Below are 23,758 nucleotides of genomic sequence, written 5' to 3'. Positions count from 1 at the left end.
CCTCAGCTCACAGCTATCTGCCTGATAAGAACATTAAAGAGTGTAAGATAACTTTGTTACCACCCAACAAGTCAAATGCATTTCCCTGTCTCAGAACCAGTGAACAGGTGAAAAATCTCTGCTGACACCCCTGAGCAAAACTCAAGCATCTCCATGGCTAACATGAACCTTGTCCCTCCTCTCCTCCTGAGCTTGCTCAGCATGACAAGGCAGGTAGGAGAATAGACCTTGGCTTGTACTTAATATTAATTCAAGCATTTTCTCAGCTAAGAAGCAGGAAGTCCCAAACTGCTCACCGCACAACTGCCTGGAAGAGTTGAGATTACAATCTGAATAAAACTTTTTTAAGGGAAACAGTACTTTATGTGATCCTATAAATCATCTATCAATGCTTCTAGACCATATGTTCCATAGCTGTTGTTCCAAAATGTTTTATCTGAGCATCATTTAAAACTGGCTGCTGTCCTGCACTGATTAAGTATTTCCACATGGCCTGCAGCAAGCTGTCATTGAGTCCTACCACAGGCACAGGGGTGTGTTTTATCTACTATGAAGGTGAAAGCAAAGGGAAATAAATGCAAAAAGAAAAAGCAGCCTTCTTTGTACTTCTCTAAATGTTACCAAGGTGATGTCTACCTATTTTGGTTTAGTCTTGTTACTTTTGTTCAGGAATTGCTTTCTCTCCTTTGGTTCTGAGATAGGGCATAAAACCACAACAGGCTCAATCCCTTTTCCCTTCAAAAGCTATGCTACTTATGTCACACAAGTAAGGTATCAGCAAAAATTCATTTTGGGGTTGCATATGAGTTTCAAGAATTTGAAGTCATCACGACAGTGAAAAACAGCTTTAATTACCATGTACAGACCTCAGAGAGTGACCTAGAATGACTAAATTGCTTGTCCCAGTGAGCCACGGCACATTTTAGTTTAACAGGAATTGTGTCGCAATTAAATGAGCCCTTTGCTATATTCTGCATTACTCACTTCCTGCACAGAAACCTGATTCAGCAGGAATTGGCTGTCCCAAAAAGCTCTGGACACATCACGCTGTATGTGCAGCTTCTGAGCACCCAACCAGCCAACACACAGCTACAGACTGAGGGGCTTGGCTTGGAGCTGTTGGCACCTCCAGGTAAGCTCTCAGGACAGAGCACTGCAGCAGCTCATCCTTTGGGAATTACCTGTCCTTTTGCAAAGCCACAGAGCAGCCTGGAGCAGTCATTGTTGATGCTGAGAGCAGAGATGGCCCCGTACTGGGCCCCAACCGCGGTGCTGCCCAGACACAGCCGGAGAGCCTGGTTCTGATCTGGAGCAGAACAATTGGTATAAAGTTAAAGGAAGAGCAATGGTTAAAATTAACATCATGAAATAATTCACACATAAAATTCACCTGGGGTACATTAACAATTCACAGACTTACAGTTAAGTTCTTTTAAAAAGGAGTTTACAAGATGAGAGCTCATGTTAGAACAAAAAGAGTGGGACACTGTCTTGCAGGGAAGTACAAAAATTATTTTTAGAAGTACAAATCAGGGACAGGAAATATGGAAATGCAGAGGTATTACATACTGAAAAAGAAACTACTAGAAAAATCAAATCAGAATCTAGCTTTTCTTTCACTATTCTACAACAGTGGTTAAGGTCTAGCAAGGAAGATGACAAAATTAATTCTACCTTCTGAGCCTTGTATTTCTGCCTTTGAACATCAACTACAAAACCCCAACAGAGGCTTTTGGTGAGTGCAATTTTATGTCAATTTTATTCTTATTATGAAATTTTACTCCTTGGTTTTGTTGCTAAAGGCCAAAGGCAGGAAGGAAAAGGCAGTTTTGTCTCCAAGCTGCACAGTTAAAACACCCAATGAGTCCTGGTGCACACAGCTCTTACTCTATAAAGGAACTCTCTCCCTGAGCCACAGGCTGCTGCAAAGGAGGTGCCACTGCCTGCAGAGCCTCCACAGGGACTGCACTGCTGCAGGGCCATGCCTGTCCACTCCTGCACACCACAAACCACAGGCACCTCTGTCTGTGCCAAGTTCTTGGAGGCTCCCAAACCATGAGAGAATCACAAGTGCTTTACAAGATGCTGCTCTTCATGAGTTTGCATGAGAATCCTCTGCCTGTCTTTGGTGCACTGCTCTTAAAAGCTAAGAAAAATGTCCTGGAGCTGCTTTTTCCATCCGTCTCTGCTTTTGAGCAAGGGAGTGAGAAAAGATGCTTTGTAAGAACTATTGGAATGGAGACTACAGGGATATGAACTATATCAGAAGCACCACAATAACACTGTGCAGGATTCACCTCGAGCAAGGAAGGGAAAGGACTGGATCCAGGAAACAGAGCTGAGCACCAGAAACACCCTGGAAGATGTGCCCAGGGCATGGGACATGGTTCTCCAAGCTGCAGCATGGGTGGGAACATGCTGGCTGTGAAACAGAGCATGGATGTATCCTACATTACCTGCCCAAAGTAAGGCATTTATCAGTCTGTTCAGACAGCTGAGAGTGGGAGTCACCTTTCAAATCCCATCTGTATGAAGAGGCAGGAGTGGAGTTCAGAAATAAACACCAGCAAGAACAGCTCAACTCCTGGATCACTCTAAAGCACTGCTCAGAGTGAGGAGAAAACATTTTTGGCCACGCTACCAGGACACACCTTGATATCACTGTGACAAGGGTGTTCACAGCATGGATCAGAACAGGTCAAGGAAAAAGAAGATGAATCATGAAAGATTTCCATGGAAATTCGGAGAAAACAGAGCTACAACTGGAAAACAAGTTTCACAGAGAGATATTCTCCAAATGGTGTCAAGATCCAAAGAAATAACAACTGTTCCCTGGAAATGCAGTTCATTTACAAAAATACAACCTGCTAACCATAACAATTTGTTTGAAAATAGGGGAATCATGCAGCTCCTTATATTAAAGGTGAATGACTTCATTCCTGAACTACTTTCCACTTCATCCTAAGCCTGTCAGTGACTCAATGAATAACCCGTTTCCTCTCAGGCATGAAAAAGGAGAATCCCCCACAGCTTTCTCTGAAAAGGTTGTATTTCTTTATACGTATCTCCACAGGAACTTTCAAAAGCCATCTTCTTTTTCCCTCACCTGCAATGTCAATTCAAAACAAACAAGGCCTCTATTGTATGCCTAAATTAAGTGATTTGTATGACCAATCCAGTACTTGTTCTTGTTTGCAGACAAAGGATGACACACAATAAGAACCATTAGACAAGATTTAAAAAAATTACTCAACTATAATATGGATGAAATTGCTTCCAAGGCAAATCAAGATCAGAAAATCAATGAGCTTCTACTAATAGTCTGGCAAAGTAATAAAAATAGACAAAAGCAAAAGGTTATAAAAGCTGATCTGATGATTTTCCAGACTTGCATTATCAGCTTGCAAGTAAGGCACATTAAGGATTAAATATAAAAAGCTTTTGCCAAATGCTTGAAACAAAGGTGGCTATCAACTGTCAAAAAATTTTAATTTTTCCATTTACATAAGGCAATTCTTCAACTGAAAATTTTCCAGCAGTAACTGTGCTGCTCTCAGAGTCTGAAGTCAAAATGAGATGGAGTTTAAATACAATTCTGCACATACAGAAAAAAGACAAGTTTGTGGATATGACAGAAGTAATTTTCCAAACCAAAGAAACCAGTATAGCACTGCAGAAGCTGATACTGCTCAGATCACCAGATTTTCATCAAGACCTTCTCCTTATGCCCTGATTTTCCTGAGTTTGAAAGGCTTGCTTGGTTTTCTGCAGAATTACTGACACACTACTAATTTTATTAGGCACAGTGCCAGGAAATGCTCTGGGTGGGTGCTGATCTCATGGAAGAGCCTTGTCCTGCCCTGAAACAACACCTTTACTAACAGCTATGGACCTGCTGCGTAGGACATGACAAAAATCATATTTACCTGCTCCTCTACTGTCCCTGCCTGGAGAATCTGGGAGTGTGCGGTGCACGTGCACCCACTGAGCAACATCATCCACTGAGAGGTTGCTGCACTCTGAGCTGCCCCTGAAATCCTGGCACAGACAACATGCAACCTGGGCATGCAGGGACATGCACACAGCAGTGGTACTGTACCTTTGCCTTTCAGTCCACACAGAAAGGGCCAAAAGAGGAGAAAAAAAGCCAGAAATCAATGTAAGAGGAAGGGGTGAAGCAATGAACAGCACATATGTGACAATCTCCAAAGACACAAACTTCAGATTTTGCTGAGTGTCTCCTCTGGGTAATATTCCCCCTTCTGATTTATTCAAGAAATGATGCTGTGATGGTTAGTGTTCTACAACCAGGCAGTTTAAAAAGTGAGTTTATAAATTTGAACTTCATTGCATTGAAGACCAAAAAATAGAAATGTGAGAGGAAATAAAACTGGAAGTTCACTGTAACATAACTGGTAAAACTATTTTCACCCAGAGCAGTGTCTCCAGGCCTGCAGACATCCCTTCCTACCCTCTCTTCTGCAACACTTCCAGGATGTCAGACTTGGCATCTAATCCAACACTAACCCAGAAGGAAACTGCTTTTCAATATTACATGTGCAGCCTGAGAACTGCCCTGTGATAATGTTTCAGGAGTCAACAGAAGCATTCAAAAAGCAGAATGAAAGTCTCTCAAGTCTTCTATAATAACAACAGAGCAGACAAACCATGAGTACAGGTGGACTTGGGAGAAGAGACAAATTAGCTGAAATCAAATATATGAAAGAAAAAATAAAGTTTAAAAATGTATTAGTGACAATCAGAGAAATTTGTTCAACCAGGAAACGGATCTACAATTTTGCATGCAAAAAAGATGTTATATTCCCATTGTACAGTATAAACCCTGCACACACCTTAGAAACCTTCAGGGAGTAAGTCTGACCCTAATTCACACATCTAGTAAAAAAAAAAAAGTAGAAATATTGACTGGTCTACAGAAATTCAGTCTTGGTTTAAATTTCAGAATAAACCCAGGCCAGATCTCCAATTCCCTCTTTGCCCACAGCAAAGCCTCCTAGAGCCCTATACTGCCAGGTTTTCTCTCTCTTTAGATACATCTGAGAGCACTGGGATCAATGCCCAAGTTTCAGTTACAGAACTGAAGGAATTCTGCAGAGAATAAGTGTCCAGGAAGCATCCTGAAACAAAACTGGACACTGCACTTCCATTCCTCATCACTTTTAAATCACAGCACAGACTCACAGAGTGACTTCAGCTGTAAGGGAGCTGTGCATGGAGGTCTCTGGCCCAGCCCTGCTGCTCCAAGCAAGGTCAAAGAAAGCAGCCAGTCAGAGCCTTGAATTTTGAATATCCCCATGCAAAGAGACTGCACAACCTGTCTCAACTCTTATCTCATGCTTCAACCCCCTGAGGATGAAAATTTTTATCAGAGCTCCCCTCAGTGCAGGTCCAGTGCCTCCTACCCAGCACCATGGACCTCTGGGAGGGCTCTGAGGCTCTCTGCCATCCACCTTTCCTTCAGGGAGCAGAATTGTTTCAATACTGGATTAAGCAAATGGCATAAAATAGTTTAATGCCTAAATACCCAGGAAGGTGAGTCTGCATTGCCACAGTGTTTCCCATCTCCCTGGTACCTGTCCCCTTAACTTCTGGTCTCCAAGAATTTCAATCAGCATCAATAAATACATTGACATTTCTAAGCTGGATAAGAACTGGGTGCTGCACAAAGAGCACAAAACCTGAATGTGACTGGGAACAGTTCCATAGCTGTTCTGGCCCAGCTGGGTAAACAGAGGCACAAGCTCAGAAAACCTTGTAAGAGAGTTTGGTGATAAGGGGAAGAGCAGAATGACAATCAAGGGAGCAGAGGGGCCTGCCTGGTGCAGGGGAAGGGCAGGGAAGGAAACACCCAGGGCACAGGTCTGCAGGCAGCCAGGGCCAGAAGCCCCACTTCCCAGGGAACACAACTCCCACAAAGCTGACACCTATTCAGACACGGGGCAGAAGGTCATTAGTGATAATGGCATAGAAAAAGCTCTTTAGACAATTCCCATGTGGTTAAATTTCTCCAAGTACCAACAACGCATAAGAAACATGAATGAGATGACAAATACTACTTCTGCTTCCTTTCTTTACTGAAAGAAAAACACATTTAGCACAAACAACATCCTAGAAGAAACCCAGCCTGCAGTTATAAATCAGGCTGGCAGTTTTTAGCTTGTGTTTGCATTTTTTTTTAAGATCACTAAAATGTAAAAAAACTCCAAACTTTATTTTTAACTTACCAAATATCAGTGCTAACCCATGGGATGTCCCCACTGCTATCAGATTTGATGCTGCCTGAAAGAGTCATACAGGAAGATTGAAAGCAGAAGAAACATCTTTCACAAATCCATCACTTATCAAGCAAAGTTTGGAAAAGGGGAAGATTTCAAAGGTTATAACTTTATCAACTTATAACTGACAAGCACAATTCCTGCATGAAGACAGATAGGTACTACACCTGAACAGCCATCACACAGATTATCTAAAGATCAGAGGGCTGCTTTTGCCTCTGCTGTTTGAAATTCAAACACTCAGAGTGGTACCCACAGCAAAATTTCATCTTTTAAAGTCAGTCTCATTCTTCTGGTGTAGTTGCTGAGTATAAATACTTGGGATTTTATCCTAAATCAGCTGCCACTTCCACATCTGAACTCTTCTAAAACCCTGGCCAGTGCTGGTCTCCTGAAGCCAGAGACTCCAACTTCTTTCCATGGTGAATTAAACAAATCCTATTAAACATATCCTCAAAGATCCTACTGCACTTGCCAACTTGTACTCAATGAAATAAAACTTACTAGAAATCACATAATGCTGTAGATGTATTCATCTTGTTTTATTTCCTAACAAGTCTAAGTCAGATGAAAAAAATTCAAAGGCCTTAATGTCTGGATGTGTAAGTACAGGTTTTTATTCTATGTACATATCAGTTGCAACTTGTTTCTAGCTTTACTCTGCAGTCTTTTGCCTTAGAAGTGACAACTTTTTCCTTTTCTTTTTAAACAAAAATATATTTTTTGGGCTCCTGTTACTATAGTCAAAGGGACTGAGCACACCTTTAGTTCCTTTGTAAAACATTAAAACTCACTTCACAAGGGCATAATAAATATTGACTGCATTTCACCTCATTAAAATGCTTCTCTTCTCATTCTACTACAGGCAGTTTCACTTCTGACATATTTAGCTATGATGCTTGACTTCATGCTTGACTTCAAGAATTTTGATGCAAATTGCTAAGCAGGAGTATCCTTCAGACAGCCTTTTAGTTAATACTTCAGACAGTGAGACAGAGATTTTGAGTCCATCATTTGGAGCACTCTAGTTAAAGTTTCTATAAAAAATTTTCAAAGCAATAACTGGCAAAGAAGAAACAATTAGGGAAATTCAGTGTGTTCAACAGATGGAGACAGGTCAGGTGCTCAGCTAAGAAGCCCTGGTGAAGGTATAAAAAAGGGAGGGGGGGTTTGATCAGCAGAGGGGCAGCTGGGCAGTGAAGGAAGGCTGGACTCTGCCCCCAGGGAGCTTTCAGGCTGCTCCTCCTACTCCTCACATTTGATAAGTCAAGGAAGATGCATTTATCAGCTGTCTTAAATACTGCTTTAACAAACTGGCATGAAAACTAAATATACAATCCTTGAAAATTGTGAGAGTACTTACAATTGCAGTGGGCAAGCCAGCATCCACTTTGTCCTGGGGAAACAGGAGAACACATGAGTGAGAGACAACTCCCAGATCATGCACATCTAATAATAAGAACTACAATACACAAAAAATCAACACCAGCTGCACTTTATTGGCCCCACCAGGGCAGACAGAGCTGAGGGAACCACTGACTAGAAACACCCAGGAATAGAGAGGAAGCAGAACATCCTGTAATTCCATGTGAAAGTTACTGTGCTCCTCTCAAAGAGCCATGTGCCTGTTGGAGGCATTGAGCAAACCCAGTTCCAGCACCTTCAAGCACATTTTCATGTCATATGAACATTTCCCACCAAGTTTCATGACATCCAGCAACACGAATCAGTGCTAAAAGTGACCCAGCACATCACTGCTGCAGCAAGTCAGCAAAGCCCTGATTCACTGCTGCCTAGAGACTACAGGTGAGTAGTGGCTGCCCCTAACATGGTGTTACACAGAACTAATAGTAGGGCCAGACAGGAGATCTCACACACACCCCAAAAGAGTTTCAGATTTTTCTTAGTGGAGGTGCCCAGAGGATGACACTTACTGCTGCAGACACTATTTGGGCAGAAATCCCTTTCAGGAGTGAGAGTCGGATCACTGATCCATGGAGTGAGAGAGAATCTGGGAGCTTTTTCTTCCTAAAGAATTAAGGAACAAACCAAAAAATATTAGAGCAGAATAAAAGCTTGGAACTTTGCCTAACCCACAGCCAAGCCAGCAGGTAAATTCTGCATACACCTGTAACTCATGCAATTTCCATTCTTCTTCTGGGGGCCACAGAATGAGGTAAGACATGAGATAATCAGCAAAGCCTGCTCTGCCCTGCTGTGCCTGCACACAGTTTGGTGTTAACTCATCTCCTGGAGCAAAAAAACCTGACTTCCCCAAACAAATGGTCATTTTCAAGCACATATCTTCAAGCCTTAGAATTCACTAATACACCCTGAAAGCAGCACTTCAGCTCTTTCAGTGAGAAAGTTTAAGCCTATAAAGGTGAGTAACTATGGAAAAATGCACAACTGGAAAAGGCTCATTAGCAGAATACAGACCCATAGGAAAACTGGGTGTATGATAAAGAACAGCCTTCAATAAATACACAGCTCACCTGATATGAAAGCCTAAGTGCTTCTGTTTATGGAGAAAATGTCTTTAAAAACTAACTAGTGCAGGATCAGTTATTTCAAAACAGCTCTGGTAAACTCTAGCAGGCAGGATAGGGAAATTCCCCAGTAAAGCTGCAATTTTGTTGCAAAGCTCACAACACCAGAGAGCCAAATTCCCAAAACTACCAGGGAAACATTGGGTTCTTCTCTCTCCAGAGGTGCACAACCAAGCAGCTCCCACAGAGGTTCATCAAACATGTTGTTAGTAGCTGGTATTATGGCTAAGGACCCCTAACCATGGCAACCAGCCTTACCCAAAGGTGACAGAACACCTCCAGGTTTTTCTGCCTCATACTCTCTACTGGAAGAAGTTTAAGACACTTCAGGTAACATTTCTCTCAGTACAAACAATCTTACTTAAAAAAGAAGGGACAGAGTCTGTACACCACCCTACACCAACATAAACCATCAGACTTGAGAGTGTTTCTATGCTGTGCAACTGCTCATGGCACACAGGGCAGCCATGGCAGTGGCTCAGGCCATCATTTGAGTAATTAACAACACACATCAGCAATATCAGAGTTAATTATCACATATTGGATGTCAATATTAGCAGTCCACTCACAGAAGGGACAGCAGTTGCCTTTTACAAATACCCACCAGCTGCCTGCAGACTAGGTGAAACACCCCTTTGAAACATTTTCTTTTGAGTCATCATGATTCAGTGCTTTAAAGACTCCACTAAAATTTGGAGAAATTAAACTAATCCATCTCCCTGAAATGCCATTATTGCTCAAACAGGTCAGCCCTCAGTGCAATTACAAATCCCATCTTTGCCTATGTGATCTTGGAGGAATAAGTTTTGTGAAAAAAGGTGGATTTGTTTCCAACAGATGTAAGCAAAACCCCTTCACAAATGGTGTGACCTCCCAGGGCACGAGGCTGCAGTACCTTTTCAGGTGTGTCCTGTCCCCACTGTCAGAGCTGGCCACAGAAGAGGTGTCATAGGAGTGTGTATCTGTGTTATCAAGGTTCAAGAGAAAGGGATCCTCCAAAATGAAAGACTCTTCTTCATCATCAGTCTGGAGGGCGAGAATCACAGCTTGGTAAATGTTCAAAATGCACAACAGCATAACGGAAACACCAGCAAACAGCATCAGTTCAGCAGGGAAATGGAGAAGGAGTGCACAAGAAAGCCTCAGATTTAAAACCAGAACTATTTATTACTTTACTGGGCTGATTCTGTGGAAGAATTCCAGAATTCACAAAAATCACCAAAGTGGGCTGAAGAACAACTCAGCTAACCTTTTACGCAAATATTTTGTACTCCATCAAAACTTTAACTGACCTGTAATAGAACTGCTTCCAAGTTTCCAAATTGCCAAGAGAAGGCTTAGAATGATCATCATCTACTCCAGCACTTCACCAAGTGGCACTAAGAGCCCAGAAGTCCCTCCAGCTGCCACAAGAGTTGATTTTGCTCTTTTCTCAGCTCTTCTGTTTGCAATCTCTCTCTCCTTTCAGTCTTAGCCTGGAATTTTTTATTATGGTTTTTCAAAAAGCCTTTCTCCCTGATGTGTTCTAAAAGCAGTGCAGCTCCTATTGGTCTCTCAGCACAAAGCCAGAGGGAGCAAACACAACCCCCCAGCTATTCCAAACAAGCAGGGAGCAGAGCAGCTGCCCCTCATTTCACTTACACCTGGCAGCCCTGTGCTCATTAAGCAGCTCTTTCTGAACTGCAGCTGTTTGTCTTTTTGGCTCAGATTGTCCTCTGCTAAAATCCATTTCAGAAAATGTTTTGCCAGTCATTCTCATCCTACATTTACTGACATACTGTAGTAAGACTGTCTGCACTGGTATGTATTTTCTTCATTATTACCTCTCAAGTTTAAGACTTGGAATCTACTCCTCTGACATGGGTGTCACTGCATGTCCTCACAGTTTGAGATAACACAAATTTACTAAACTTCCACTACTCAAGGCACCAATGGAAAAAGGACATAGCTACCCCTACTTCTCCTCTTGTTTCTAGCCTGCCTCTGTTTGGGACACCTTATGTATGAAAGGAACAACACAAACGAAGCTGTGAAGACTCTAGCTCTTATCTCCTCCCACAACTCCAGAACTACTCTGAATACTCTGCAATTACTTTTAACTAAAAACAGCTGTTTGGTGACCCTGACCTTTAATAGGCTGTCTAGACTTCAGATGACTCTCCAGATGAATGTGCTTGGACTTGATGAAAACATTTTATGCTGCAGCTGTAGATATTTAAATTAAAAAAAAAAAAAAAACATATCACACACTGTAGAGCAATTACTCCACTGAGTATGCACCTGCTAGCTATCAGCATCAGGAAACCATGAAGCTGTACAATTTTGTTTTCCAGGAAAAACACAGTAAGCGTGGAGGAAAAGGAGCATGTGCTGCCTCACCCGACTCCCCTGCCCAATGGTTCACTCACCTCATTTAGGATGCTCTCCAGCGTTGGAGGGGTATCAACTTGAGGAATGTCGAATTCTTTGTCGTCAATCTGTACATCAGAAACCACAGCCTGAGTTTGGGCTGCCTACTCCGCCTTCCAAACCGTAACTAAAGCCACATAAAAGGCAGCTGAGCACACACGCCTCTGCCGGAAAGGAGCAGAGAGCTCCGAGGGCAGGCTCACACACAGCTTCACCTGACTGAGTGAGGATATTTCCCTCTTGGAGGCTGTGTGAGACTTATTTCCAGAAACAGTCATAGAATACTTCTGCTATTCTGAAAATAAACACGCTATTGCATTATAAAGGGTTTTGAAGCAAGAGTGAAATTAAATTATTGACTCCGTACCTGCTACATAAGGCACCCGCCATACAGAACTGTGGGGGTAGTTGTTTTTTCCCTCTATACGGCGAAACACGCGAAATTTACGTAAATAACAGTGTCACCATATAGGAACCGGGCACAGATGAGCCTGGGACGGCCCCGCCGAGCCTCCCTCCCTCCCGGGTTCCTGAAAGGCCCGGCCCTCCCTCGCAGAGTGTGAGGGGAGCCGCCGGCGCTCCCTCCCTCCCGGGCCGAGTGAGGGCTCCGGCCGTCCCCGCGGTGCCTCAGGGACCCTCCTCAGGGACCCACCCTCGGCCCTGCGGGGAGCGCCCGGGCAGGCACAGCCCCCGCGGCCCGGCCGTGCCGCCTCCGCGGCGCTTCGGGACGCACCAGCTCGCTGCGAGAGTCCAGCTCACGGTCGAGCTCCGCCACGCTCAGCCGGTGCGCGGGCGGCTCCGGGCACGGCTCGGCCTCAGCTGGCTCCAGGGCCGCGGCCATGGCCGGGCCGGCTCCGGCGGGACTCGAACCCGCGGCCCGAGCCTCCTCCCCACGCAGCCGCAGCGCGGCGGGGCCGCCCCCGCCCAGCCTTAAAGGGGCCGCGCGCCGCAGGCGGGGACCGGGGGCCGCTGAGGGACGCCAAGGACACAGAACTAGTGCTGCTGCCGCAGGAAAACCTTGTATTTATTCAAAAAGCACGGATCTGCTCCATGGCTGTGGTTGCCATCCCGGACCCGATGGGTGCGTCAGCCTCCGAGGGAAGAAAATGAAGGAAATTTACAATAGGCGCAGAAAGGAGAGGCAGAGACCAATATCCCCCACGCCCCTTCATCCCATGGTGCTTCAGCCAAAGCCAGGAGCGTTTTGCTTCGATTTCCGATATTCTGGCGCCTAAAATTTGGTGTGGACAGGGCCAGGATGCAGCACTGTCCTAGCAAAGCCAAGAAAAGAATTTCCCTTTTAGGAGAAGATGCAAAAGCCTTTGGGAATTCGTGGCCAATTTTAGATAAGGCAGGAGCTGGTGTAAGCAGATTTGGAGCCCAAGCTTTTGTGCTTTCTTTTAAAAAGCACCTGAAAACAGAAAGCCATGTGGGGTCTCCAAGGGCCCTCCAAGGGCAGGGTGGGGGCAAATGTAAGATAAAACACATTGGAAAGATAAATACTCCCAGTTTCACAATACCAGACACCCAAACTATGGGTATATTTCAAGGTGACTCTCCCCGTGTGCCCAGGTGGAGGAATGGCCCCTCTGGTGTCCCAGCAGCTACACCTGTGCCTTGCCTTACCTGTTAGTCCTCCCCGTTGTTCCTCCTGCTCTCTGGAGAAGGCTCTGTCTGGCACCTGGCAGCAAGAGCACATGGATGGGACAGGAGCACCCCACACCTCCCCTCCAGGTGAACCTGTGCCAGGCAGGGCCCCATGTCCCAGCTGCCCCTGAGCAGGAGCAGCCCAGCCCTCCTGCTGTCCCGGGCCAGGCCAGCTCCCAGGGACAGCAGAGGATCTGCCTGTCCAGGGTCACCTGCTGAGCTCTCAGTCAGTGCACAGCAAGAGCTGGGGGAAAAGCATTCCCAGGAGCAGGCCAGCAGAGAGCTGCAGGCTTTAGAGATGCCTTAGGAACAGCAGCTCACACAGAGGTGAGAGTTTTGCTCCTGAGAAATGTCATTACTTTAGACCACACACACAAAGCCAGTGCACATCTACAGGTGTTGAAGCTTCAGTGACCCATTACCACCACAGGCTCTCCTCCATGGAATCCCTTCCTCTCCCCTGCCAGCTGTTTCCGGATGGTCTTCTGCAGCAAGGGTGCATCTGCTCCTCTTACAACAGCCACTAATTCTCCTCCCTGGAAGGTGTGGAAAGCAAATCAGTCAGCAAGTGCTCAGGTTGTGTTCTCTGGGCTCTGGAATTCCCCACAGCAGCACATCACCCACACTATATGTATCCTCCTCCCCTCAGAGCTGCTCTGCTCCACAGCAAGAGGGAAACCTTGGAACAGCCTGCTTTGTGCCTCCTCATCAATCTCAGGACGAAGCAATGCAGATTGTGAGAGGAGTGAGCTCCTGCAGAAGCAGCAGGCTTAACCTGAAGGCTCCACAGGGCAGCACACTGGCTGTATATTCTTATCTGCACAGCATTTGATTACCAATAGATACAGAGCAAATAAAATTGTTCCATAACATGTTAAAGAAATAAAACATCCTCCCCAAAGGACCATTGTTCCCACCAGCAGGTCACATTTATTGCTATGCAACCACTGGGAAAATATTTTCACTCACTGTATAAAAGAGAAAGACAGGCTCACATTGTCCTCTGTATTTTTCCAGAGCATCAATGGAATCAACTTCAGCCTAAAAGGAATGTAAAATAAAATAGGTGTTTCTAGAAGAGCATTTCTGCTCCAGAGGGCTGCACACATGAGTGCCTGGACTCAGACACCCTCACCTGGCTGGTGCTCACCCCTCCCACACAAGAAAATACCTCTGGGCCCCAGACTTAGGGGACAAAATGACACTGGTCAGAAGCAGGGGCACAGCCAGCTCACAGCTCACTTCAGAGCCTGAGCAGCAGGCAGATGTCATCTGCAGGAGCAGCACTCCTGTGGGACAGGGATATCTATTCCCAGCAGCTTGCCTGGGTGAGTCCCAGAGGAAAAGCCTGAACAGTGAATTCAGGGCTCCTGCCCATGAGGCTGAGAAGTGCGAGGAGGAGCTGCAGTGGCAGCAGAGACAGGAGCTGAGCCATGAGAAACCTCACTGCCCCCAGCTCTGTCCCCAGTCCAGAGCTACCACCAGCCAGGAGAGGCACCAGAACACAGAGTCACCATGGCTGAGGCAGGGAGGGACTTGTGAGGGGTTCCAGTCCCAGACCCTGCCCAGGGCAGGGCTGCTCTCAGTGCTACAGGAGGTTGTGTCAGTTTTGAGCTTTTCCAAGAATCAGCTTTGCACAGCACTCTGAGAACTTGTCCCAGTGTCCTACACTCCCACCTGAAACTTTTCTATTTATTTGGACCTTTCCCTGCTGCAGCTTATCCCATTATCTCATGTTGCTGTGTTTCCCTGACAGACATCAGTCTCTGCCTTCTCCATCCTCCCCCCACTGGATATCTGTCCCTTTTCCTCTCCAGGGTGACCAAATCCAGCTCCTTTAGCCTCTCCCTGTACATCAGAGGCAATGTGTTAATGCCTCTGTCTAATGTAACTTGCTTAAGTAGAATCCTAGAAAGCATAGAGCAGTTGAATCCTGAAAATCCTTAATTATATGAATTCTTGTAGATATACCCAAGGCCCTGTATGTGGCAAGTTCACTCCCAGCAGCTGCAACTCCTGCACTGCTATGGTTTGGGCTAAATATTGGAAAGGGAAGTGATTTCAGCCCTTGGACCTCAGCTGATTTCAGAGGACTGGGTATTTCAAGCAGTGCCAAGTGAGATCTTACCACAGCAAAATACAGGAGATCACTGCAAACTTCATTCTTGATTTTTTGGAACAGATTCACTACTGGTTTGCATGGGCCACACCAGGCTTGATACACATCAACGACTGCAAGCAGGAAAATGGGTCAGAAGGAGACACAAATGGGTCAGGTTAGACACAGACCAATACACCACGTGCTAGAAGGGCTGGATTGAGCTCTGAACTGGAAACCCTTGCAAGGTTTGAAATGCTGCATCAGAGAACAGAATTACATTACAAAATAACAAGCTGAGAATGATGTGGAGGAGTCTTAAGTAGAAACATGGACAAGGCTGTGACTTTGGAGATAGCAGACTTCCCAGGGAAAACTGCTGCAGAGGTAGAGCACATGAGGTTTTTCCAAGAACCTTGGGAGCCAGGGCTGTTCCTTGTGCTGGGGACAGTCCTGTTCCAAGCAGTGGAGACTGGACCAGCACTGCTTGGATTGCAGGATGACTGTCCCACATAAATGAATGTCCCACAACCTCCTGCTGGTCTCAACTTGGTTAGAATATTTTTTTTCTTCCATTCAGGGTAAGGGGAATGGAGAGACTGACTAAATAAACACCCTTAACACCAGTAATTCCTAACAGTCCTGGCATCCTTTCACCACAGAACAAGAACAATTCAGTGTGCTGACCAAACCCCTTACCAATGAGTCCTTTGAGACACAGCACTTCTTCCCAAAGCTCCTGGCTAGTAATGTTAATCTGTGTGGAAAATTGAAAAACACAGTAAAAGCCACAGTAACTCATCAGGTACTCCCAGGTGCTGCAAACATATTGACAAACCACTCCAGAGGGACACACCTGCCTCAAGAGGCATTACCTGAGCACTCAGGAAACTCCTCTGGCTGTGGTTCTCTCACCTCTGACCAGCTGTTCAGGATGTCTCCCAAGGTCCAAGGAAAGGCAGAGGGAAAGGGCAGCAGCATCCAGCCAAGGGCAAGTCCTCCCCTGTTTAGTTTTTAGTGGCACTACTGGAGAGGGGGCTGCCTGGGGGTCCCAGACTCAGTTTGCAGAGGGTTTTTCTGGGGGTTGGCTGGGGCTCCAAACTGGGATCCCAGACCCACAGCCCCCTGTCAGGGTCTCCATCTGCCTGCCCAGGGTTCCAGTTAACCACACCTCATTCAGGCCCAGTCCTCACAGGCTTTATGAACTACCTGATTCTCTAGCAGAAGTTTCTCACCTTGCCTGCACACAAACTTCACTATTTGAGATGTTTCAGCCTTGATAAACTAAACTAGCAAATACACAATTTCCACGGTGTGTGGGCATTAGAGGGTGGTCTGAACCCAGCATGTCCTTACCTGAATTCCCTGCTGTTACTAAAGACTTGCAAAGCACAGTGAGCAGAGAACACAAAGTTTTAGGCTGGGAGGGGCCTGTGGAGTCCTTCATCTAATCTCCTGCACAAAACTCAGCATTAGATCAGCTTGCTCAGGGATTGACCCTGTCAAGGATACCCTAGACCATTCCACACACAGCACCACCCGCTCTATTATCCCACACTCCCAATACTGTTATTAGAAAGGATATAAACCTTAACATTTCCCCCATTTTACAGGACTTGCCCTTCAGGATGCACTGAGAAAAACACAGGAAATTACAATAAAAAAGGCTTCTGGAGAAATGCAAGATCTGGTTTTGTTCATCCTGAACAATGAAGATTCCTGACTCCTTCCTCAGTGGGTATCATCAACCCCAGCTACATTGAGACTGCAGTGGAAGACAGTAACTTGCATCAAGGCCAGCTATTTCACAATAATTAACACAAATAGGCATTAAAGGGCTGCTAAAATCTCACCACCAAGAATTGCAAGAGTGGAAACTCCAGTGCAGATGAAATGCCCTCTCCCAGGTGTTCAGAGCTGTGTCACTGGGGGTCACAGAGGGCAGTTTCTCCAGGGCCTTGTCTCACTCAGGGAACAGGGAGCTGTTCAGACACCTCTGTTTACTGTTCAAAACATGACCCCAAGCTTCATTTTCTCAGAGAACACCTGCAGAACTACAACATTTAATTATTTAATCCTAATGCTGGGACCACCCTCAGACTGTTCCATAGAATGCTAACGAGTCTAAATGATTTATGACAGTATTTTGTGATAATGAATTTGGCCATAAGTTCAAATGCTGGCACTCTTCAAGGTGCTTTGCTAATTTGGATGTCCTGAGGCTGCTTGGACTTGGCTTTTCTCTAAAAAAGCAGATCCCTTCCAGGACATCCCCTCATGTCCTACACAGTTTCAGCTTTCATCTGCAGATGTAAAAAATCCCAGATGTGCAGATGTAGACTCAGATTTCCCTTCACTGCCAATGGGGCACAATCTAGTTGATGTCAAGTTCCCCATCCCACAGGAACACAGCTGGACAAGCAGCAACAGAAACTATTCCTACCTTCCTAAAGTGCCCCTTTCCTTGTTACACATGTTCACATTTCCCTGTTTAAACAGTGAAGAAACAAGATCACAGAGCCCACAATATCTTTCATTATTTCTCTCTTGTGAAGACTGAACTGCTCTCAAGATTTGAAGCAGACCTGCAGAACCCATTTTTGCTTTTCAATATTTTTGTTGTGAGTTTTGAACTGCTCTTAGAACCCCCTTCTCCCCATGCAGTAGTTATAAAGCATCGCTAGGTCACCTGTGCAGTGTAAACAGGAAAAATTCCTTTATACATCACTGTGAAAATAGATTGTTCAGCCTTTGAGTCCTTCTTGTACCTTCTGGTTTTTCTACCTTTACAGCAATCTGTTTGAATACGTGACCTGGTCAGAAATGTCCAGAAATTCTTGCCATCCAGGACATGTGCCAACCTCAGTTCTCTACTCCTGAATGTCCTCTGAGCTATCATCTCACAAAACAGAGGTATTTTGGTCTCTGACAGCAGCCAAACCTGTGCGAGGCCCCAACAGCCCCAAACACAACCTGCAGCCCTGCAGCAGCTCCCTCTGGCCCCCACAGCCCTGGGGACACGTGAGACCTGCCAGGTCCTCCCATGCATCCCACCTGCCTCCAGGGATGCCTCTGCCCCACAAGGACCTCACAGTGGGGCTTTGCCAGCAGAATCTGAGACACTCTAAGACTGAACTCCATCATTTGCACTTACTGAGAGTTTACCAGGTCTGCTAAAGGCCTGGCTACTACTGACCTGCAGCACTACCTCCTTTTTCTTTGCAGCCATCCTTCTGCAGGAACAGGGTCCTTTGAGCAGCTGCCCCAAGCACAAAGTGCTACAGATGGCTTCTAATCACCTGGATCCGAGTGCTGGCCAACCTGCACCACAGAGAGAGCTTTGTACCTGGCTCTGCTGCTCCAGCCTGGGCACAGCCCCCACAGCAGAGCTGCAGTGCCCCAAACCTGGACTCACCTTTGCTCACACCTCCTCCAAGAGCTGAGGTGCTGCTGTGGGGCCTGAACTGCAGCTCCCTTCCAGGCCTTGTGCAGCAGCTGGCAGGATCCCAAGGCTGCCATGGCAGCGCTGGCATCACCAGGGCAGTGTCAGCCCAGCCCAGCTCCCTCCCTCCCCCAGTGCTGCCTTCAACTCCATCTCCCCTGGGACTCCTGGAGCAGCAGCTGCAGGTGGAGCCTTTCTGCCTCCTGTGCCTGCCTCACCTGCCCAGCACCCCCAGCCCAACACTCACCCTCCACTCCAGTCATCCCACACCTCTCTCCTAAACTGGGGGCTCAAAGCAAGGCATGGATCCAGCTGTCACCTCGCAGCACTGAGCAAGGGTGTCCCCCTCAGGAGAAGCTCAGGTTGTGGAGGTTTGTGGTTTTTGTTCTTCTCTGCAGTGAGAGCAGTGCCAGTGCCCAGCACTCCTGGTGATGCTGTTTAGGCAGCTCTTTATGCTTTTACCCCATCCCTTCCCACACCTGGGCACACTGGGCTGCAGGGGCACACCTTGGAGCTGCTTCTTGTCACACAGCACACAATGCCTGCTGGCCTGGTCCTCCAGCTGCTCACCATCCTCCTGGCTGAGGATTCAGGTTTTGGTGCATCAAGGCCCTCAGAATGTCTCTTTTTGTGGCAATCAGCCTGCAGAAAAGCCCTGATGATTTTGACCACCACTTCCAAACTGACGGCTCTTGTGCTCACATTTCAGGATTACCAAAAAAAGCCCTTTTAAAGCCATTTTTTACGCCTCAAGAACCTAATATCTCAGGCACCTCAATTACTCCTCTGCCTGCTGTGTCACTGCTTCAGCAGTTTTGTGGAGGCACAACATCCACAGCAATAGGTAAAGTCTGTAAATTTTAAAAAGTATGAGATGTTTGCGTTTAGAATATCCTGGCACAAGCTGCTTTACACAGGTTACTTGGCTTCTTTCACTGCCACAATGCAAAGCTGTGACTGCAACAACAGCCACAAGATGTTTTATTTGATTTCTTGTGTGGGAAAGACAGTCCAAACGTGGAATGAAAGTGGTGGGAGAGCCAAGGGTACCATTGTCTGACAGCTGGTGTCCCAAATACCCTGCTCAACTTCACTCTGTAGCAATGTGTAACCTCTGAAAGGAGGACTCCCATCACTAGACCCATGTATAAAGAGAGGACATACTTCTCAACATCCATCAGAATGGCTTTTCAGCAGAGAAATGGCCCAAGAACAGCAGAAATCCTGGTGATTCATATGATGTCCGGACAAACTTTGCTTTGGTTTTGTAAGCAATCCTGGAATTCACAAGCTGCTGCTACCTCATTAAGCTGGGAAAGCTCTGGGTGACCAGGAAATTCTGTCCCACTGTGACTCTCGGGCTGTAGAGAAGCTGACATAGAAAGCTCTTATTTCTTCAGGAAGCTGAGAAAAATCTAGATGTTCTGGTAAAGTTCTTTTTATTTACAGTATTCTTCTTTTTGTACATACCTATAGCAACATCAAAAATTATTCACAAAGTTTAACTGAATGTAAAAATGTTCTCATCCAACAGTTTGTCCTCTCTATACCTGTGGAAAACGTCAGCTGTTCTCATGCAGCAACAAGATTGTCTGAGCATTGATTTTTAGTTTTTCTGGCAGAATTTTAGGAAACCACCTCAAAAATTGTACAGAGATACTTTTACTCACCTTTTTTCTGAACACCTGTAGGCACCAAAGTTCTATAGAAGCAAACTCACATTTGCTTTTAGAAAAGTGAGTAGAGGAAGGATGAGAAGAGATACATAAGAACTCGAGCTCCTAAACACAGACAGGAGTGCAAATGGAGCAGGGAGGTGCCCACTGGACAGTTTTGCATTTACAATAACTGCCTCAACTTTTGTCTCAGTTCAAGCAAAAATATATTTGATTAAATTTTATAAACAAGAATTTGCTTCTGAGGTACTGAGATTCAACAACTTCTCACATATCTTTACTTTCCCTTTTGTTCAACCCCCAAAGTCCATCATGAAACATGTGCAGAAGGACATTAAAAACTGCCAGTCACTTACTGCAATGCCTGGGGGGAAAGTGTCAGGTGCTCATTTTTATTTGTCTTTGAAGTGGAAGAAGTTACATGAAATGAAGATATTCTCCTTTGCAACCAAGTGATAACAGTTATCTGATATACAGCACATTCAAATTCCAGGCCAAACTGTGGTCACGTTTTCTGACACAAAGAGTTACCTTGGAAAAAAAGTAAGGCTGTCATCACAATTTGACCTTCTGATTAGAAATAAAAGATTTAGATAATTATCAAAATTGGTTAGCAAAGTTACAGACTTCTCTTCTTGCTGCAGCCTTCCTGAAGCTCAATGTAAGAGAAGAAGGATTTGGTTTAAGACATTGGCTGCAAACTCTAGTGCCTGTTAGTGCTATGTAAATTCAGTGTCTGGAGAGTCTGACTATGAACTGTGGTCTAAACTGAAACCAGAAAGGAGACCTGGGCAGAGTCAGAGCCCTGAACTGCCTGAGGGCTCTGCCATTCCAGCCTGACCTCACACAGTCCCCTTCACTTGCACTCGTGTTTCCCCCGCTCACTTGCAGGCACCATTTCAGGAACATCTGGACAGTCCAGGCTTCTGGATGCAGTCACACCCCACCAATTATCCAGCAATCTAAATCCATGCATGTGTGTATAGCTGCATATATACAGAAAATCTGGAGCAACATTACTGAGTATAAAACAAGACAGAACCCTCAGTTTTTCCATCCCTTCCCCAACTTAATGCACCCAGTTGATCATTTGTGGAAACAATTTGGAAGTCACTTAACTATTTGTGAAGATAAAGGATGCAAAACAAAAGCAATCCCTTAATCCTGCTAGCAAGCTCTTTCTAGTCTCTGGAAGGTGTAACTTCTGTGACACACTGTTTGCTCCACTGATACCAGTGATCAGCAAATCCTTCTGACCATGAATAAGCCAATCCTTCAGCAATTAGCTGAGCAAGTTCCTGGCTGGCAAAGCAAGAGCTTATTCCTGCTGATCTTGCAGCCACCTGCTCCTTTCTGAAAAGCATCAGTCATGCTAACCCTGAAGTATGAGCTTGTTTTCTAAAATTGCAAAGAAACCCAAACCCAGTCCAGCTGGCCCATTCCATGGATTTGAGCATGTCATGGATACCAGGTGACATTGTATTGTGGCAAAGAACTCTTGGACCTTGTCAGTACAGAATGTGCTGCTTGGAATTTGGAGTCTATTGTCTCCCTCTATTTTTCTCTTTAAAAACAAAGTATAATGTAAGTTAAGCTGAAGTTCAGAAATGCATATATTTTACTTAAAAACATTCATCTCTTCAAAATTCAAAATAAACTTTATGGGATACAACAGTTTGGTTTTTTTTTAAATAACATTTCATTCAAACGGTATATAATTCATTGAAGTATTCGTACAGCAAACAATGGTTAACCCTTGAAAACCTGTAGAAAAAGATTTTCACACAAAAAAAAAGGAAAACCAAAAGTGAGGTCTCACACCCACACACTCAGCCCAGCACACACACGCACTCGAGCACCCACGCACCCACACAAGGCTGCAGCAAAAGCAGAGAATTGGAGGCCCAAAAGGAAAACGATGACTGATTGTTCTATCTGAGAGTCCAGGTAGCTCAGGAAAAAAAAACCCAAAAAACCAAAACAGCCCCCCCACCCCGAGTCCTCTGAGTAAAGAAACTACCTCAAGAAAATTCTCAAGTGCACTGGAGACCTGATCATTCAAACTGTTTCTGCAAAGCAGCTCCCTGCACCTGAGAAAAATGCAGCCCAAGGTGACTTGTGCAAATATAAGGAGTCAGGAGTATCTCCTGCTATTCCTTAAGTAGACATGAGGGGTGTCCATAGATTCAATTAGTCTTTGATCATGCAAGGTACTGCTGGAGTGCTGTCTTCGCCCTGCAAGAAAGAACAACCCATTAATTACAGGAATCTGGCTTCAGCAGCAGCAGCAGCTTCATGGGCAGGCTCAGAGTGGGCCAGCAGAGAGGGAGGGAGGATGGCTGAGGAAAAGGCTCCCTCACTTCGGAAGGATCTGGCCCGCGGTGCAGAAACGCTCTGTGGGGGTTGTAACTGTTAAAGAATCCCCCTGGCATCCAAGGATAACCTGATCCAGCCAAGGGCACTGGATCCCAGCACAAACTGAGGCACCCCCAGCATGGGGGGCTTGGGAGGTGTGTTATACACACCCTCCAAAATCCCACAGGAGCAGGCACTGAAGAGCAATTGCTTTCTGTAATGCAGGTGTACCATGAAAAGGAGGTCTTTGAGCTGAGAAATCAAGGAGTGTCAACTCAGAATATACTAAAGGCACATTAGTCCTGTCAGGAATCCTGTAGGAATCCTGGTCCCACCAAAAGCATACAGTGAGGTAAGTGGGAGGAAGGAGCCAGTCTAATAATGCAATTGATGTAATCTAATATTGCACAACATTTTTGTTAAAACAAAAACACCTCCCACCAGTCTGGAGTTGCAATTCCATCATCACATGGGCTAATTCTGAGTTTCCTCCCATCTGAAGTGAGACACTTTGCTCTTCCTTTGTCCCCCACAGCTCCCAGCCTGCTACCATGACCTTAACACACTTTTCCAGGACCTGATACAACTCATGAACACAGAAGAAGATTATTTATAGATTATTTATTTGTTTCTTCCCAGCTTCCTGCTGTGATCACAAGCCATAATAGCTCATGGGGGGCTGGTGTGGCAGCAGTGGGATATCAAAATGTTCCTGATTATCATTTTCAGTGCTAATACTCTGGCATAGTTTTTAAGATGAGAAGCCCTAACTTTACTTCAAAGATGTCTAAGAACACTAGAACATCTTTCATAAAACCAAGAATACCAAATTTAATGCATTTCAAAAACAACTGCACTGTTTTGAGTTGTGTTGTCTGTATGTGACATCTTCCAAAGATCAGATTTCCTCCTTTATGGGCTGTTGCTAACTGTAGGTGGGATAATTGCAAAAGGTTAACATAAAACCCCAGAAATTGTCAGTAACTGTTTTGGTTTTACACATGTTTGGGAAGCAGCCAGATGATCTGTGTGGATACTAACACAGGTAACAGCACAGGTGTGTGCAAAGTTACTGTTGGGCTTAATTAGTTAAAAATAATTTAACAGCTGTGGTGATCTTGTGTTATCTTCATACTCACTTGTCACACAGATTGGGATCTGAGGACTGACTCAGTTTGTGTAGAATATCCACCACTCCCATGTCTCGGAGTTTGTCCTGGCGCTCCTGTGAACCTGCAACAACAACAACAACAACCCCAGTGCTGGGAGTGGCACCAGCCCCAGGG

The 23,758-nt window shown here is 45.4% G+C and overlaps 2 protein-coding genes across 9 annotated transcripts in view; both read right to left on the bottom strand.

The window, feature by feature from the left end:
* The window catches only part of VPS8 (VPS8 subunit of CORVET complex), a 64,915-nt gene extending 52,777 nt beyond the window's left edge, over positions 1-12,138 (bottom strand). For both annotated transcript variants that reach the window (XM_059479024.1, XM_059479023.1), the window contains exons 1-7: positions 11,988-12,138; positions 11,254-11,322; positions 9,741-9,871; positions 8,231-8,324; positions 7,660-7,692; positions 6,246-6,300; positions 1,182-1,306 (exon numbers count right to left, since the gene is read on the bottom strand). In XM_059479024.1, the coding sequence (XP_059335007.1) occupies positions 1,182-1,306; positions 6,246-6,300; positions 7,660-7,692; positions 8,231-8,324; positions 9,741-9,871; positions 11,254-11,322; positions 11,988-12,095 (615 nt within the window). In that variant the 5' untranslated portion in view covers positions 12,096-12,138. The remainder of the gene's footprint in view (positions 1-1,181; positions 1,307-6,245; positions 6,301-7,659; positions 7,693-8,230; positions 8,325-9,740; positions 9,872-11,253; positions 11,323-11,987) is intronic.
* Positions 12,139-21,706: 9,568 nt separating this feature from the next.
* ARMC8 (armadillo repeat containing 8) overlaps positions 21,707-23,758 on the bottom strand; it is a 61,045-nt gene continuing 58,993 nt past the window's right edge. For all 7 annotated transcript variants that reach the window (XM_059478943.1, XM_059478946.1, XM_059478947.1 and 4 more), the window contains 2 exons: positions 23,612-23,705; positions 21,707-22,352 (listed from right to left, as the gene is read on the bottom strand). In XM_059478943.1, the coding sequence (XP_059334926.1) occupies positions 22,319-22,352; positions 23,612-23,705 (128 nt within the window). In that variant the 3' untranslated portion in view covers positions 21,707-22,318. The remainder of the gene's footprint in view (positions 22,353-23,611; positions 23,706-23,758) is intronic.

Source organism: Ammospiza nelsoni, chromosome 10 (genome assembly GCF_027579445.1).
Source record: "Ammospiza nelsoni isolate bAmmNel1 chromosome 10, bAmmNel1.pri, whole genome shotgun sequence".
Classification (NCBI taxonomy): Eukaryota; Metazoa; Chordata; class Aves; order Passeriformes; family Passerellidae; genus Ammospiza; species Ammospiza nelsoni.
The sequence above is the reverse complement of the archived record's forward strand: the minus strand, read 5'-3'. Positions and strand labels throughout refer to the sequence as shown.